General features: G+C 33.1%; 1 protein-coding gene across 1 annotated transcript in view; it reads right to left on the bottom strand.

Annotated features, from left to right (window-relative positions):
* Nucleotides 1-18,764, bottom strand: part of slit1a (slit homolog 1a (Drosophila)) — a 317,948-nt gene that overhangs the window by 11,728 nt on the left and 287,456 nt on the right. The window contains 7 exon segments of the mRNA XM_062058155.1: nt 31-168; nt 254-347; nt 409-548; nt 3,889-3,986; nt 4,050-4,174; nt 4,234-4,397; nt 8,710-8,781. Coding sequence (XP_061914139.1) covers nt 31-168; nt 254-347; nt 409-548; nt 3,889-3,986; nt 4,050-4,174; nt 4,234-4,397; nt 8,710-8,781 — 831 coding nt within the window.

The following is an 18,764-nucleotide window of genomic DNA, read 5'->3' as shown; positions in this document are numbered from 1 at the left end:
ACATTTTGTAGAAGTTGTGTGTCTGCTCACTTGTAACCGTGGGAACACTGACAGGTGTAACCGTTCAACTCGTCCACACACCGAGCTCCGTTCTGACAGCGATGCTCCTGGCAGTCGTCGTAGTCCACACTGCAGTCGTCACCAACGTAACCAGGAGAGCACACACACCTGACACACACACACACACACACACACAAAACTCTGTTAGTCTGCGCCCTATCATGTTTGTTGTCACTGAGGGGCCCGCACTGACTTGGGCCCCGAGGAGGTGATGAGGCAGGTGGACTGATGTTGGCATGGACTTCTTCCTGGGGCGCAAACGTCCTCCATTTCTTCGCACATCTCCCCTGCACAGACACACAACACCTCAACAACACGCTCCAAAAGTTGGGTATTGATGGTGCGCACCTGTGTAGTATGGAGGACAAAAACAGGTGTAGTTGTTGACTCCGTCCATGCAGGTGGCGCCGTTCTCGCAGTCGTTGTCTTCGCAGTCGTCCATGTTGCTTTGGCAGGTGGGACCCTCGAAGCCGAGGGGACACGCGCAGCTGCAAAAACACACTTGGGATGTCAACGCCCGGAGAAATGTCGCTCACAAATCAAAAATATACGAAGCACAATCATGCAGGTCAGAATCTTGTAAGACTTCAGCTCAGTGAGGTTTTGCTTTTTCTTTGACTTTTCTTGGGATGCCAACAAGACAGTGACAAATATGTGGTGACAACCATGGAAGCAAACATGCACGAGCGTGTCTGTCCTGGCTGCTCAGTACAATATGGTTGGATTATGTTACAAGAATCCATCCATCCATTTTCTACCGCTTGTCCCATTCAGGGTCGCAAAAGGTCGCCTATCCTAAACAAGTCGCCACCTCATCACACCGATAGACAGACAACTAATCACATTCACACACTAGGGACAATTTTGTGTTGCCAATCATTTTTAGAATAAGATAATATTAGGGGAATAAAATCATAATATTGAAAAAATTAAGTAATTAAAAAGTCAGAGAAATTCCAACAAAAAAGTTAAAACCTAAAAATTAAGTAATTTTTTTTCTGCAGGCGTGTATTTGTGATAAGTGTACAATAAAAGAGTAGTGATATTATGAGAATAAAGTCAACATTTTTTTAGGAGTACAGATATATATACTGTATATTAGGGCGGCAACTAACGATTAATTTGATAATCGATTAATCTGTCGATTATTACTTCGATTAATCAATTAATAATCGGATAAAAGAGACAAACTACATTTCTATCCTTTCCAGTATTTTATTGGGGAAAAAAAACAGCATACTGGCACCATACTTATTTTGATTATTGTTTCTCAGCTGTTTGTACATGTTGCAGTTCATTAATAAAGGTTTATAAAAAAATAAAAAATAATAAAAAATAAATAAAAAATAAATACAAATTGCCTGGATCCAACGAATCGATGACTAAATTAATCGCCGACTATTTTTATAATCGATTTTAATCGATTAGTTGTTTCAGCCCTAATATATATATATATATAAGAAAAATATAACAAATATACAAAACAAACAAATATAACATAAGAATCAAGTTGGATCTTATTTGTTCATATAATTACAATATATTTTGAATTTTACAAGTTAAAAACATATGGGAAATAAATAATACAAAAAAAAAGAAAGAATATGACAATAAAGTTGAGCTATTAAGTTTACAAGGAAATATGAGAATAAAGTCAACACTTTTAGAAATACTGTAGTAATGTCAGATATTTGCCTTATTTTTTCACATAAGAATAAAGTTGGAATTTTATAACGAAAAACAATCATAATATGAGAATTAAATAATTACTAGATTGACAATGAAGTTGGAATTCAATTAGAAATATGTTGTGATATCATGACTGTAATGTTGGAATTGGGTCCGTGTACTTTCCGTTCATTCCATTTCCAATTCTGAAATGCAAGTCAAAAAATAAAATTAGGGCCGTTTTTCGATTTTTATCATATATGGCGGATTTTAAAACAAACAAGAAACGGTTGATTTTCATTAAAATATTGCTGTAAAATTGGATTTTGTGCCGTTTTCCTTTTATGGATTTTAATTTTTCCAGATAAACACAAAAATCGAATATACTATATTCATCGAAAATGCAAAAATGGGTGTTTATCTGTGTGATGACAAATTGAACCGGAAGCAGTATTTTAGCTTTTCCTTTGCGCTTAGCATGTTTTTGGCATAACGGTAACATATTTGTTCAGCAGGAGTCCTATTGTCCTTTGACAAAAATGTCATTAAGTAGTTGTCCAACTTTTGTTTCAGAAATGAAAATAGAAAATAATGGTCCAAAATTTGTTTTTTGATTTGCATTTAAGATTTGGAAATAGAATGAACGGAAGGTACAAGGACGAATTGTATGTGAACATGTTAAAAGTTAAAAGTTAAGTTAAGTTAAGTTAAGTTAAAAGATAATGAGGATGACGTGTGACTCTTACCCTTATTTTTTTATACATACAATTAAGGTAAAGTTGGAAAAAAAAAATCCCAAATATGATAATTATTTTTATACATACAAAATCCCAAATATGATTCTGACCACAGAACTTTCCGATAGAAGGTCTTATCTTTGTCTATGTGATGTCAGATGAAACAAAAATGGAGCTGTTTGGGCACAATACCCAGCAATATGTTTGGAAGAGAAAAGGTGAGGCCTTTAATCCCAGGAACACCAGACCTACCGTCAAGCATGGTGGTGGTAGTATTATCCCAAATATGATGAGAATTAAGTAATTTAATTACAAGAATATAAATGTTACTGTTGACAATCACGACATTGAAGTTGGAATTTTACGAGAAGGATTTTAAAATTCAATCTGAGAAAATGTTATGTAAATGACCAACAATAAGGTCTGAATTTTACAATGAAAAATTTTAATATGAAAATAAAAACTGAATTTTACTGCAAAACATGTGACATAGAATAACCTCTGAATTTTTCTGACAAAGTTAAAATATTTAAATACATAAAGTATTTATAAAAATGTATTTATTGTTTTATTATTTAGAGTTGGACCTTTAACTATTTTTGTTAACTTCCTTTTACACTTGTTTGAAAGTTAAGTAAATTTTTTTTCACAGGGACGTATTTGTGATAAGTGTCCAATAATAGAGTAGTGATATTATGAGATTTAAGTCAACATTTTTTAGGAGTACAGATATATATATAAGAAAAATATAACAAATATAAAAAACTATCAAATATAACATGAGAATCAAGTTGGATCTTATTTGTTCATATAATTACAATAAATGTGGAATTTTATAAGTTAAAAGCATGAACAATGAACGGAAGGTACCAGGGCCGAAAGTCAAAAGTCAAAAGTTAAGTTAAGTCAAAAGATAATGAGGATGACGTGTGACTCTTACCCTTATTTTTTTATACATACAATTGGGTAAAGTTGGAAAAAAAAATCCCAAACATGGTGAGAATAATTTAAAAAAAATACAATTATGGTAAAGTTGGAACTTAATGAAAAAAAGAAAAAAAAAAAAGTTACTGTTGACAATAACAACATTGAAGTTGGAATTTTACGAGAAGGATTTTGAAATTCAATCTGAGACAATTTGATGTAAATGGGACAATAAGGTCTGAATTTTACAATGAAAATTTTTAATATGAAAATAACCTCTGAATTTTTCTGACAAAGTTAAAATATTTCAATAAATAAAGAATTTTAAAAAATGTATTCATTGTTTTATTATTTAGAGTTGGACCTTTAACTATTTTTGTTAACTTCCTTTTACACTTGTTTGAAAGTTCACGGTGTAAAATTGGCGAAATAAAAAAGGAGCTGGTCCTCAGAGATAATTTAACCCCCGGAGCAGATGAACTTGAATGATCTTCCTCACCTGTACTCTCCCTCCTCTTCCTCATCCACTCGGCATGCACCACCGTTGGCACAGGGGTCGCTGACGCAGGCGTTCAGGGCCGTCTCGCAGTTCTTCCCCTGAGAGCAGAGAGGGACTCGGCGTGAGGTCACGCTGACGTTTGGGTACGCGAGGACGCTCACCTTGAACCCTGCAGGACAGCTGCACGTGTAGATGTCCACCGGGTCGCCGCGGCACGCGCCGTGGTTCTGACACGGGCCGGACAGACAAGGGTTGCACTTGGCCAGGACGGCAGTGTCCACCTCACCTGTGAGGACCAGAGGGTGTGAGCGTACGTCATCGGGGACACGTCGCCTGGCAGCTCACCTGTGCATTCAAACTTCTTGGCGGGTGTGGTGAGCAGCAGCTTGCCCTCCAGGCCCTGAGGACCAGCACAGCGGGCGATGCCCGGCTCTTTGTAGCCCGTCTTCACCCAGTCCGACAGCCAGCGCAGGCGGCAGTCGCAGTACAGCGGGTTGGCGCCGATGGCTCTGGTGAGATGACGGCGTGAGAAAATAGTGTTGAACAATCGCTTTCAACACAACAGCAAACATCGCACACCTGTCCCAGCATGTAGCCTCACTTCCTGCTCATATTCTACCTCCAAAGGCAGAACATTGCTTGGTGGAACTTTATTAAAGTTATAAAGTTAAAGTACCACTGATAGTGTTAGAATAATTATGTTTAAGTTATCACACAACTCTTATGCTTAAAGACCGTTGCTATAGTTATTAGCTATTGTGCTCAAGTTAGACTTTTGTATCTGTGTAAGGACAAAACTTGTTATCAGCTACGGGGTTGCCTCGTCGCAGATATTTTGTTTGTTTTAGCCCGCTAACAGCCAAGGACTTCAAGGACCTCAACGAAGATAAGATGACAGCACGCAGACGAAGCAGAGACAAGGCAATCACAAGGCCCCAGCACATTCTGTCACGTATTGTGCGTACTGAAGCTGCTTTGCATGATATGTGTGACCACTCCTTTTAGAGGCGGCCTCAGTTGACTGGGGAACTCCTGAATAAATAGGGGGATGTGGGAGCTGTACCTTAGAGCAGTGGGCCCCAAACACAAGAAATTACAGATATGTGGATCGATTGGTACCGGGCCGCACAAGAAATAAAAAATAAAGAAAAAACATTTTATTTTTTTTATTTTTTATTTTACTAAATCAACATAAAAAACACAAGATACACTTACAATTAGTGCACCAACCCAAAAAACCTCCCCCCCGCCCCCATTTACACTCATTCGCACAAAAGGGTTGTTTCTTTCTGTTATTAATATTTCTGGTTCCTACATTATATATCAATATAGATCAATACAGTCTGCAGGGATACAGTCCGTAAGCACACATGATTGTATTTATTTATGACCAAAAAAAAAAAAAAAAAAAATGCCATTACACCCCCAAGTGTTTTTTTTGCCATTTTAATGTTCACAGTATGTAAGCACATAAGATATGTTTTAATTGCTGATACGGGTTTATCGATTTTTAAATGCGCCAGAAAATAACCCGTTTTGTACACTGTTGATGTGCTTCAATGCGCAGTAAATGTGTTTCTGCATAGTATTTCTCCAGCAGTGGTCATGTGGTGACATCAATGATGAGGTGATCATTGAAGTCATCACTGAAGGCCTAGGTGGGAAACGCACGGCTGGTTTTTAGTGTAAAATCAAAATTGCTCAATGACTGATTTTGTGTCTTCTTGCGTAAGGTATGAAACAGAATAAAACATCTCTCAATATTTATAAACAATGTGTGTACCAGCTTTAAGTTTTATCATGAGTGGTCAGCATCCAACAGCTTTTGAGCGTGAGGTCGTTATCAACAACCGGTGTAGTACCCTGGACTACCAGCAGATGTCGCCATGCAACTTTCTAAGTCAACTGTGTGTTGCACGGCCAACAATGGTGCTGTGGGTGGAACAAAAGACAGCAACAAGAGTTGTTCTAGTCTCCACGCTGCGTTCAGGACCACTCGGTTTGGCAGCAAAAGTCTAACCACTTGTGTCCAATCAATGATCGTCTCCGCCCTCACCTTCCTCAATCCATGCACTTGCATTATGGTGAAACAAAAGCCCGACCAATCGACCAATCAGGCCCGACACCTGACATCTGCAAACATGGAAGCCGCTCGACTGGGAGCAAAGATCAATAGCCTTCTTTTCCATTTTGCCTTCCTGACTTTAAAAATGTCTTTGTTCCTTCCCTGCCCGGGACTCTGATAAGTCTATTGATCAGGGCCCACTGCGGCCAGGTTCCAGTCCACACAAAACTACAGACATAAATAAACGCTGTGTGTTTGGAGATAGCGAGGAGACAGTGGACGCCTCTGTAGGCTGTGGGCTTTAACCACAGGGCGGCTAATTAAGGTAACGACCTGGTAGCCCACCAGAGAGGACTACAGAGCGGCTACTGTGTGCCACACCGCTGCCTGAAAGCATGTGTGTGTGTGTGTGTGTGTCTTGATGATATTCGATAAGCCGCTGAATGCAGTGTGTGTGTGTATTCTTGTATTTCTATCCTTCTTGAGACATCAACAAGGAAAAGTAGCTTCCATATGAGGAGCAGTGAACAAGTTAGGACATAAATCATGGTCCCAATACGGAAAACCATTGCATCTAATAGAGAATGTCTCATTTGCACCCCTGGTGGTGAAATCTATCAAAATGAGGGTGGTCCCAAAAAGGAGGGATTTTTCAAATTGACCGTGTGTCGGTTTTAAAAGTGCTCCCCCTCTGGTCAACATATGAAATAACAAGGGTGTGTAAAAATTTCAAGTGCTCCCCCTCTGGCCAACATATGTAATAACAAGTGTGTGTAAGAAAATTAAATGCGCCCCCTTTGGCCAAAATGTATTAAAACAATAAATTCAATATTTATATAGAGACATACTGTATTAATTTGAAGTAAAAAAATAAAGAAATGAACTAAAAGCAGTCTTTCTCTCACAATGTGTCGACTTATAAAATTGGGAACAATTTCTCATATTCTTTCTGTTTCTGTAATATTGCAATATTTTCTCGTCAAATTAATCCTTTTTTATTTTGACTTTTTAATGCAAAATGGTGACATTTGTCATGTAAAATTCTGACTTTTATCACAATATTGCCAATTATTTTTTAGTTCTTGTAAAATAGTGAATTTTTTTGTGTAAAATTATGACTTTCGTCATAATTTTGCCAAGTGAAATTCAGATTATTGTTATAATATAGCCCAAAATTGTAAAGTTTTCTTATAAATATGCCAAAAGTTAAAACTTTTTCTTGTAGAATTGTGACTGTTATTGAGTAAAATTCCATCTTTTATCATAATATTGCACAAATTTTCAGTATTTCTTGTAAAATTCTGACTTGCGTTGAGTAAAATTAGGACTTTTATTATAATACTGCCAAAATTCTAAGTTTTTCTTGTGAAATTGTGACCTTTTTCGTGTGAAATTCCAACTCATTTTTCACAACAAGGTTTTTTATATTTGCATATTATGTATATATTATTAATGTTGTAAATATAAATCTTTATATATCCAGAAATGGTGGTCCTAAAGAGGTAGGCATTTTTTGGTGGTTTCAAGAAGGTAACAAATACAAGTGTGTGTGTGTGTGTGTGTGTGTGTGTGTGTGTGTGTGTTCTTGTATTTACATCCTTTTTGAGACATCAACAAGGAAAAGTACCTCCCATATGAGGAGTGGTGAACAAGTTCGGACATAAATCATGGTCCCAATACGAAAAACCATTGCATCTAATCGAGAATGTCTCATTTGCACCCCTGGTGGTGAAATCTATCAAAATTAGGGTGGTCCCAAAATGGAGGGATTTTTCAAATTGACTGCGTGTCGATTTTAAAAGTGCTCCCCCTCTGGTTGACATATGCAATAACAAGTGTGTGGACAAATTTGAAGTGCTCCCCCTCTGGCCAACATATGTAATTAAATAAATATGTATATAGGGACGTACTGTAATAACTTGAAGTAAATAATGAAGATTAAAAAACAATTACAAACAAAACATTAAAAAAATAAAAAAATAAACTAAAAGCAGTCTTTTTCTCACAATGCGTCGACTTTTTTCTTATAAAATTGGGAACAATTTCTCATATTGTTTCTGTTTCTGTAATATTGCAATATTTTCTCGTAAAATTATTACTTTTTTTATGTAAAATTATTACTTTTTAATGCAAAATGGCGACATTTGTCATATAAAATTCTGACTTTTATCACAATATACTGCCAACGTTTTTGTTGTTCTTGTAAAATAGTGAATTTGTTTTAGTAATATGATTACTTTTGTCATAATTTTTGCCGGGTAAAATTCAGATTATTACTACAATGTTGCCCAAATTTTTTAATTTTCTTATAAAATTGTGACTTTTGTTGAGTAAAATTACGACTCTTTTCATAAAATTGCCAAAATTTTAAGCTTTTCTTGTAAAATTGCGACTGCTTTGAGTAAAATTCCAACTTTTACCATAATATTGCACAAATGTTCAGTTTTTCTTGTAAAATGTTGACTTGTGTTGAGTAAAATGATGACTTTTATTATAAAAATGCCAAAATTCTAAGTTTTACTCGTGTAATTGTGGCCTTTTTCTTGCGAATTTCCAACTCATTTTTCACAAGAAGCTTTTTTATATTTGCATAGTATGTATATATTATTAATGTTGTAGATACAAATCTTTATATATCTAGAAAGGGTGGTCCTAAAGAGGTAGGCATTTTTCGGAGGTCTCAAGAAGGTAAGAAATACAGGAACGTGTGTGTGTGTGTGCGTTTTGTTGTGTGTGTGTGTGTGAGGGATACTTACAAGTGAGAAAGAGAGGCCACATCACCAAAGATGCCATCAGGAAGCTCAGAGATCTCGTTGCCATGGAGAGACCTTTGGTGTGAAAAAGATGAGATAGGTTTTTTTTTTATATAGGGTAGGATAGACTTTATTTATCCTAATGGGGAATTTTTGTGGTTGCAGTTGCAAAAAGTCCACGAAAATAAAGTAAAATCACATTAAAAAAAACCGAGGGAAACTTTAAAGAACATAGAGGACATAAAATATATTAAATGAGAAACAGCAAACAGCAGCTACTTCAGTGGCGCCATTTCTACATACAGCTACAAAAGTAAAACACAGGGTAAAAACAAAAAATTAGCAATAAATAATACATCTTGCGCACGTATGATTGAACCATACATAGAAAAACACCAAAACAAAGGTTATGTCCACATTCTACATGGCTGCTTGCCATAAAAATTAAAGAATGAAGTCAAACTGTGACAATAAAGATTCGATATTTTTGAAAAAAAAAAAAAGCTTGACATTTCGTAGAAAACGTCATTCTCAAATGACGTCAATAAGTTATGACAACATTTTGCAAAAATATTTTCATGTTAAAAGACTACAGCAAAATTGTCCTAATGTGATTAGAATAAGGTTGCAATTTTACAGTATTTGTTTTATAAATCTGAAAAAAAAAAAAAATATTCTGCAGTTTTTTTAAATAAAAAAAAATTGTAAACTCATGAGAACAAAAGGGGAATTTTACAAGAAATTAAATATAACGCCTGAAATGTCAAAGAAAACAGTCAAAATATAAGAATAGGTCAATAAATTATGAAAACATTTTTATAAATGTTTTTATATTAAGAGAATACATTTTGAATTTAGCAAGAACTTTTTTTCTATTATAGTGAGAATACGGTTATTATTTTACAATACATATTTTTTTTAATATTCTGAAAACATGTAATAATATTCTACAATTTTTTATATAAACATATTGATAAAATCATGAAAACAAAGTGGGAATTTTATAAGAAAATAAGTCATTCAATTAAAAGAATAAGGTTGAAATTTTACCTATAATAATACATGTTGAAATATGACGAGAATAAAGTCTAAATGGTTCTTGTCGTGACGTAGCTAGCGATACACTTGGGTCTGTCCTGGCTGCTCAGTACAATATGGTTGACTTGGCAAGTGTGATATTCTGCTTACAGTATTTTACATGAATCATTTTAAAAAATGCATAGTATGAGAATACATTTGTAATATTGAAGAAATGATATAAATAAAAAGTAAAAAAAATACAACAACAAATTTAAATATAATGAGAATTAAGTCAACATATTTTCCCAGAGTAGATATTTGATTTTGAAAGTTAAAATAGGTTGAAATTTTACAATATATGTTTATATTATGAAAAATAAATACAATATTCTGCACATTTGTATAAGAAATCATTTGTAAAATCATGAGAACAAAGTGGGAATTTTACAACAAAATAAGTCATTGCATTGCAAGAATAAGGTCGAAATGTTATAAAAAATTTAGATTTTTGACAATAAAGTTGATATATTTTGAAAATTGAGTCTTAATTTGCAAGAATAAATGGTGGAATATTATGATAATAAAGTATAAATGGATCTTGTTGTGATGTAGCAAGTGGTACACTGAAGTCTGTCCTGGCTGCTCAGTACAAAATGTGTACTAAAAGTGTGATAGTAGGCTTATATGAATCATTTAAAAAAAACACATATTATGAGAATAAATTGTTTATATCAAAACAATTTAAGTAATTAATGTCATAAAATATACAACAAAAGAAAAAAAAGAATGTGAGAATAATAAAAAATATTTGAATTTAGATGATTAATTTATTTTATTTATGTAATAAGTAAAAATAAATACATTCATCATATTTTGCCAGAATATATTTGTGATTATGATGGTTAAAATATGAAAGTCAAGTTGAAAATAAAGTCGTAATATTCAGAGAATTTTTTTTTAAATATTTTGAGAACAAAATCAAGATCTGTAATTTTTTATTTAAAAATGTTTTGTAAAATCATAACAATTTTACAAAGAAATAAGTCATTAAATTATAGGAAAATTGTTTAAATTTCACCAGAATTAAAGTGTGAGTTGAGATGTTTTAAAAGACGCAATATGAGAACAACGTCAAAATTTTACCATGATAAACAAATTATTATAATGATTGAGTAAAATCATAAAAAAGACAACATTTTATAATTAAATAAAAAGATTGACTATACAATATTATTAGGATGTTTATTATACTATGAGAAAAGTCAAAAGGTTTTTTTATTTTAAATGTTTTTAATATTCTGAGATTTTTTTTAATTCTTGAAAATAAATTTAGAATCTTCCAAAAATAATTTTGTAAATATAACAATACATTTCTAATATTTTGAAAATAAAGTCATCATTTTACAAAAAAATATATAATTGTATCATATTATTAGAATTCATTAAATAAAAAAATAAAGTCCACATTTTATGAAATTATTTATGTAATATTGAGAGAATAAAGTCTGAATTTTGCAAGAAAAAAATTCTAATATTATGAGAATAAATGTATAAAGATGAAAATATAGAATGTAATGAATATATTCTCCATGTGATGGACAGTAGCTTTAAAGGTCACCTCTTTAAGTCTGGATAATGAAGTGACTATCAAGTTTCAATGTGTCAGACAAATACTGTATACTGTACACAGTACTGTACATACAGTATATGACACAAGGCAGGCTGATAGACAACATTTGGAAGGATGAAAAGTATATTTGTGTGCTTGCATATTTGGGTATCAGCGCTGTCAGGGAGAATATACTTTTTCACTTGATGTGCTTACGTCTTTAAATAGAAAAGAAGGTGACAAGCTGACATGAAAAATGTCTGCCTGATGGATGACTGCTCATAATAATCCAGCAGGTTATTAGCACAGTATTATTACAGTTATTTTTGACACGCCATATTTGTTGACACACACACGTTAGACGGAGTTGAAGAGCGATATCCTCCTTTCTCGCAGCTATTTCTGCACAACTGACGGTTTGCACGTCCTTCTAGACGCAAAACAGTGGCCGCAGAACAGTTTTCGTCTTGATAAATCACACTTTGTGTGCTAAATAATTGTTTTGTATTTTCTCCTCCTAGTACTGTAGATGTTCTGATGATCAGCATACAGTATATTCTGCATGAAGACAGACACGCTAAATGGTATGTGCTCCTCATTTCTCTCACTTAAGACACGCAATCCTCAAATTTGGTAGATCAACTTTGCGTGTGCTAGCACGTTTGCACGTCACTCAAGGGTGTGTTTTAATATTTTTAGTAGTTAGTATTAGCATATTTTGACTTATTTTTACACTTGTATGACAATTCAGACCTAAAGAAATTTTAAATATCGAGTGCTTCATAATGTTTACATGTTATTATTAGCAATGTTTAACTTCTTTTTACACTTGTATGGTGGTTAAGAATGTTACTGAAACATTGCCAGTGCAGTACATTTATGATGGTGACAGTTTTACACTGTAATCAATGGCTTCTGTTTTTATTATAGTTCAGACATAAGAAAAATACATTAAAAAATAAAAAATAGTATGTTATTTTTTAGCAGCGTTTACCTCATTTTTACACTTGTATGACAGTTCAGACCTAAAAAATGTATAAATATCGAGTGCTTCATAATGTTTACTTGTTATTCTTAGCAATGTTTAACTTTTTTTTACACTTGTATAACAGTTCAGACCTAAAAAATTTATGAATATCGAGTATTTTATAATTTTGACATGTTATTATTAACAATGTTTAACTTCTTTTTACACTTGCATGACAGTTAGAATGTTACTGAAACATTGCCAGTGCAGTACATTTATGATGGTGATAGTTTTACACTGTAATCAATGGTTTCTCTTTCCATAATAGTTCAGACATAAGAAAAATATCAAAAATAATAAAAAATAAAATACTTTTTATATGTTATTTTTTTAGCAGCGTTTACCTTATTTTTACACTTGTATGACAGTTCAGACCTAAAAAATGTATAAATATCGAGTGTTTCATAATGTTTACATGTTATTCTTAGCAATGTTTAACTTCTTTTTACACTTGTATGACAGTTCAGACCTAAAAAATGTATAAATATCGAGTGTTTCATAATGTTTACATGTCATTCTTAGCAATGTTTAACTTCTTTTTACACTTGTATGACAGTTCAGACCTAAAAAATGTATAAATATCGAGTGCTTCATAATGTTTACTTGTTATTCTTAGCAATGTTTAACTTCTTTTTACACTTCTATAACAGTTCAGACCTAATTTTTTTTTATAAATATCGAGTATTTTATCATTTTTTACATGTTATTATTTGCAATGTTTAACTTTTTTTTTACACTTGTATGACAGTTCAGACCTAAAAAAAAATAATATTGAATGTTTCATCATTTTTAATTATTATTAGTAGTGTTTAACTTTTTTTACACTTGTATGACAGTTCAGACCTAAACAAATATATATATAATATTGAATGTTTCATCATTTTTAATTATTATTAGTAGTGTTTAACTTTTCTTTACACTTGTATGACAGTTCAGACCTAAAAAAAAGTAATACGGTAATATTGAATGTTTCATCATTTTTACATCTTATTATTACTAGTGTTTAACATTTTTTTTACACTTGTATGACAGTTCAGAAACTTCAGACCTAAAATAATATTGAATGTTTCATCATGTTAACATATTATTAGCAGTGTTTAACTTTTTTTTACACTTGTATGATAGTTCAGACCTAAAAAACATAAATAATATTGAATGTTTTACAATTTTGACATGTTATTACTAGCAATGTTTAACTTTTTTTTACACTTGTATGACAGTTCAGACCAAAAAAATAAAAAATAATATTGAATGTTTCATCATTTTTTAACATATTACTAGCAGTGTTTAACTTTTTTCTTTTTTACACTTGTATGATAGTTCAGACCTAAAAAACATAAATAATATTGAATGTTTCACAATTTTGACATGTTATTACTAGCAATGTTTAACTTTTTTTTACACTTGTATGACAGTTCAGACCAAAAAAATAATAATATTGAATGTTTCATAATTTTTACACCTTATTATTAGTAGTGTTGAACTTTTTTTTTACACTTGTATGACAGTTCAGACCTAATAGAAAAAATAATATTGAATGTTTCATCATTTTTACATCTTATTTTTAGTAGTGTTGGAACTTTTTTTTACACTTGTATGACAGTTCAGACCTAAAATAATAAAAGTGATTGAATGTTTCATCATTTTAACCTGTTATTACCAGCAATGTTTAATTTTTTTTCACACTTGTATGACAGTTCAGACCTAAAAAATGTATAAATATCGAGTGCTTCATAATGTTTACAAGTCATTATTAGCAATGTTTAACTTCTTTTTACACTTGTATAACAGTTCAGACCTAAATTTTTTTATAAATATCGAGTATTTTATAATTTTTACATGTCATTATTCACAATGTTTAACTTCTTTTTACACTTGTATGACAGTTAAGAATGTTACTGAAACATTGCCAGTGCAGTACATTTATGATGGTGATAGTTTTACACTGTAATCAGTGGTTTCTGTTTCTATTATAGTTCAGACATAAGAAAAATATATGAAAAAAAAAAAAATTAAATAATTTTTACATGTTATTTTTTAGCAGCGTTAACCTTATTTTTACACTTGTATGACAGTTCAGACCTAAAAAATTTATAAATATCGAGTGCTTCATGTTTACATGTTATTCTTAGCAATGTTTAACTTCTTTTTACACTTGTATAACAGTTCAGACCTAAAAAAACATAAATAATATTGAATGTTTCATCATTTTGACATGTTGTTACTAGCAATGTTTAATTTTTTTTTACACTTGTATGACAGTTCAGACCTAAAAAAAATAAAAATTGAATGTTTTATCATTTTTACATTTTATTATTAGTAGTGTTTAACTTTTTTTTACATTTGTATGACAGTTCAGACCTAAAAAAAATTAATACGGTAATATTGAATGTTTCATCATTTTTACATCTTATTATTACTAGTGTTTAACTTTTTTTTTACACTTGTATGACAGTTCAGAAACTTCAGACCTAAAATAATATTGAATGTTTCATCATTTTTTAACATATTACTAGCAGTGTTTAACTTTTTTTTTTTACACTTGTATAACAGTTCAGACCTAAAAAACATAAATAATATTGAATGTTTCACAATTTTGACATGTTATCACTAGCAATGTTTAACTTTTTTTTTACACTTGTATGACACTTCAGACCAAAAAATAATAATATTGAATGTTTCATAATTTTTACATCTTATTATTAGTAGTGTTGAACTTTTTTTTTACAGTTGTATGACAGTTCAGACCTAAAATAATAAAAGTGATTGAATGTTTCATCATTTTAACCTGTTATTACCAGCAATGTTTAATTTTTTTTTACACTTGTATGACAGTTCAGACCTAAAAAATGTATAAATATCGAGTGCTTCATAATGTTTACAAGTCATTATTAGCAATGTTTAACTTCTTTTTACACTTGTATAACAGTTCAGACCTAACATTTTTTTTTATAAATATCGAGTATTTTATAATATTTACATGTCATTATTCACAATGTTTAACTTCTTTTTACACTTGTATGACAGTTAAGAATGTTACTGAAACATTGCCAGTGCAGTACATTTATGATGGTGATAGTTTGACACTGTAATCAATGGCTTCTCTTTCTATTATAGTTCAGACATAAGAAAAATATTTTAAAAAATAATAATAATTTTTATATGTTATTTTTTAGCAACGTTTACCTTATTTTTACACTTGTATGACAGTTCAGACCTAAAACATGTATAAATATCGAGTGCTTAATAATGTTTACATGTTATTATTAGCAATGTTTAACTTCTTTTTACACTTGTGTAACAGTTCAGACCTAAAAAAATTGATAAATATTTACATGTTATTATTTGCAATGTTTAACTTCTTTTTACACTTGTATGACAGTTAAGAATGTTACTGAAACATTGCCGGTGCATGTGTGACAGTGTAACAGATGCTTCCTGTTGATACTATTTCCTGTGGGAAGTTGAGCAGTATTCCGGAGGGCTTTTCGAGTTGGTTCCACTTCCAAAGCGACGCGTTGAGAATCGATATGCCAACAGACTTCCCTTCCACCGGTCGGGGGCAGAGCGAGTGCAAGTGAACACAATGAGCGTGTCTGCAGGAAAACAAGTTAATTGGCCTGAATGCGCCGGCGAATGCTTATTAGCGAGCGGCGGCTGTGCGAGCAGAGGGCACGGGGCCAGGCAGCAGCGTGCCAGCCCGGCCTGGCAGAGTGCTCATGGGAGAAGAGGAGCCAGGGAGTCTCCGGGAAGAAACCTGATCCCCTCTCATAATGATGACATCATCCCTGCATGGCACGGTGACATCACAGCATCTTTAAGGCCAGCGTGCACAGACTGGCATGACTGTGAAGAATGACTTCATGCTTAAATGATGGAAAATTCACCACTGCGCCTTGACATGACCCACTTTTAACGTGTTCGGACATCACCTTCTCTTTCGGCCCCGATCCTAATATGCCACGCCCTGGCGCTGTCTCGCCGCCCCCCCTTTAATCCCCCGCACCTAACACCCAGCGGGCCAATTAGCGGTGTATTAATAGGCAGCTAAAAAGGCCAAACTTCATAGGCTAAACACAGAGCCTGTGTTGTGTTTGAAGCGTTAATGATTCTTCTGGTCTTTACTGCTGTGTAAAGCCAAAAGGTGCAGCTCCATTAAGGCGTCTGGTGCGCCTCGGAACCTTCCAACTTTGAACCCGCAACCTGCAAAAGTCCAAACTATTAAAAGCGGAGCTCATTATCGCTTTGGTTTTGTGGCCCCGACCGAGGCAAGCAAGAAAAGCGACGCTCGGTTGAAGGTAGAGATGTCCGATAATGCCGATATTCCGATATTGTCCAACTCTTAATTACCGATTCCGATATTAACCGATACCAATATATACAGTCGTGGAATTAGCACATTATTATGCCTAATTTTGTTGTGATGCCCCGCTGGATGCATTAAACAATGTAACAAGGTTTTCCAAAATAAATCAACTCAAGATATGGGAAAAAATGCCAACATGGCACTGCCATATTTATTATTGAAGTCACAAAGTGCATTATTTTTTTTAACATGCCTCAAAACAGCAGCTTGGAATTTGCTCTCCCCCTAAGTTAGTGCTGCAAGGGGTTCTGGGTATTTGTTCTGTTGTGTTACGGTGCGGATGTTCTCCCGAAATGTGTTTGTCATTCTTGTTTGGTGTGGGTTCACAGTGTGGTGCATATTTGTAACAGTGTTAAAGTTGTTTATACCAGTGGTTCTCAACCTTTTTTCAGTGATGTACCCCCTGTGAATTTTTTTTAAATTCAAGTACCCCCTAATTAAAGCAAAGCATTTTTGGTTGAAAAAAAGAGATAAAAAAGTAAAATACAGCACTATGTCATCAGTTTCTGATTTATTAAATTGTATAACAGTGCAAAACATTTCTCATTTGTTGTGGTCTTTCTTGAACTATTTGGAAAAAAAGATATAAAAATAACTGAAAAATAAAAAATAAACAAGTGATTCAATTATAAATAAAGATTTTTACACATAGAAGTAATCATCAACTTAAAGTGCCCTCTTTGGGGATTGTAATAGAGATCCATCTGGATTCATGAACTTAGTTCTAAACATTTCTTCACAAAAAAATACATCTTTAACATCAATATTTATGGAACATGTCCAAAAAAAATCTAGCTGTCAACACTGAATATTGCATTGTTGCATTGTAATGAATGGAATAGCCTACTTGATTTGATGTTCAGTTTATGAACTTACATTCATATTTTGTTGAAGTATTTTTCAATAAATATATCTATAAAGGATTTTTGAATTGTTGCTATTTTTAGAATATTAAAAAAAAATCTCACGTACCCCTTGGCATACCTTCAAGTACCCCCAGGGGTACGCATACCCCCATTTGAGAATCACTGGTTTATACGACCACCCTCAGTGTGACCTGTATGGCTGTTGACCAAGTATGACTTGCATTCACTTGTGCCTGTGAAAAGCCGTAGATATTATGTGACTGGGCCGGCACGCAAATGCAGTGCCTTTAAGGTTTATTGGCGCTCTGTACTTCTCCCTACGCCCGTGTACACAGCGGCGTTTTAAAAAGTCATACATTTTACTTTTTGAAACCAATGCCGATAATTTCCGATATTACATTTTAAAGCATTTATCGGGCGATAATATCGGCAGCCCGATATTATCGGCAGCCCGATATTATCGGACATCTCTAGTTGAAGGCGTCCGATGGGTTTAGGTGGGTATTTAAAGGGGAACTGCACTTTTTTGGAATTGTGCCTATCATTCACAATCCCCATGTAAGACAAGCATTTTTCTTTTCTTTTTTTATGTATTTTAAGTTATAAATAAACGTTTGCAAAAGTCAGCCAACAAAAGAACCTATGTGAGTCGCTTTGTTCCGCCTATAAGACGCACTAAAAACCTCCATTAAGGTTTTTTTTTTAATATAAAAACATACTAAAACATCACTTACTGTACAATGTCTGCTCTCACTGTGATGCAAACTGATGGGATGTTTACACCTTCCCTTTTAGACGAAGAATTGCCGTATTTTACGGACTATAAAGCGCACTTAAAATCCTTTTTTCCCCCTCAAAACTCGACAGTGCGCCTAATGTAAGGAATAACTTTTGTTGAGCTTACCTACCTCGAAGCTGTTTTATTTGGTACATGGTGTAATGATAAGTGTGACCAGTAAATGGCAGTCAAACATAAGATATAAGTGTAGGCTGCACTATGATGGCAATGTGACTCAAGTGAACAACACCAACATTTGATATGTTCCATTTAAAATATAGAACATTACACATGGACATTTTTTTTACATACAATTACGCAATGCTAAAATAAAAACAAATCCATCCATCCATTTTTCACCTACCGCCTATCTCCGCTGCATTCGGGCGGTA

This window comes from Entelurus aequoreus, linkage group LG09, assembly GCF_033978785.1.
Source record: "Entelurus aequoreus isolate RoL-2023_Sb linkage group LG09, RoL_Eaeq_v1.1, whole genome shotgun sequence".
In the NCBI taxonomy this organism is placed as follows: Eukaryota; Metazoa; Chordata; class Actinopteri; order Syngnathiformes; family Syngnathidae; genus Entelurus; species Entelurus aequoreus.
The sequence above is the reverse complement of the archived record's forward strand: the minus strand, read 5'-3'. Positions and strand labels throughout refer to the sequence as shown.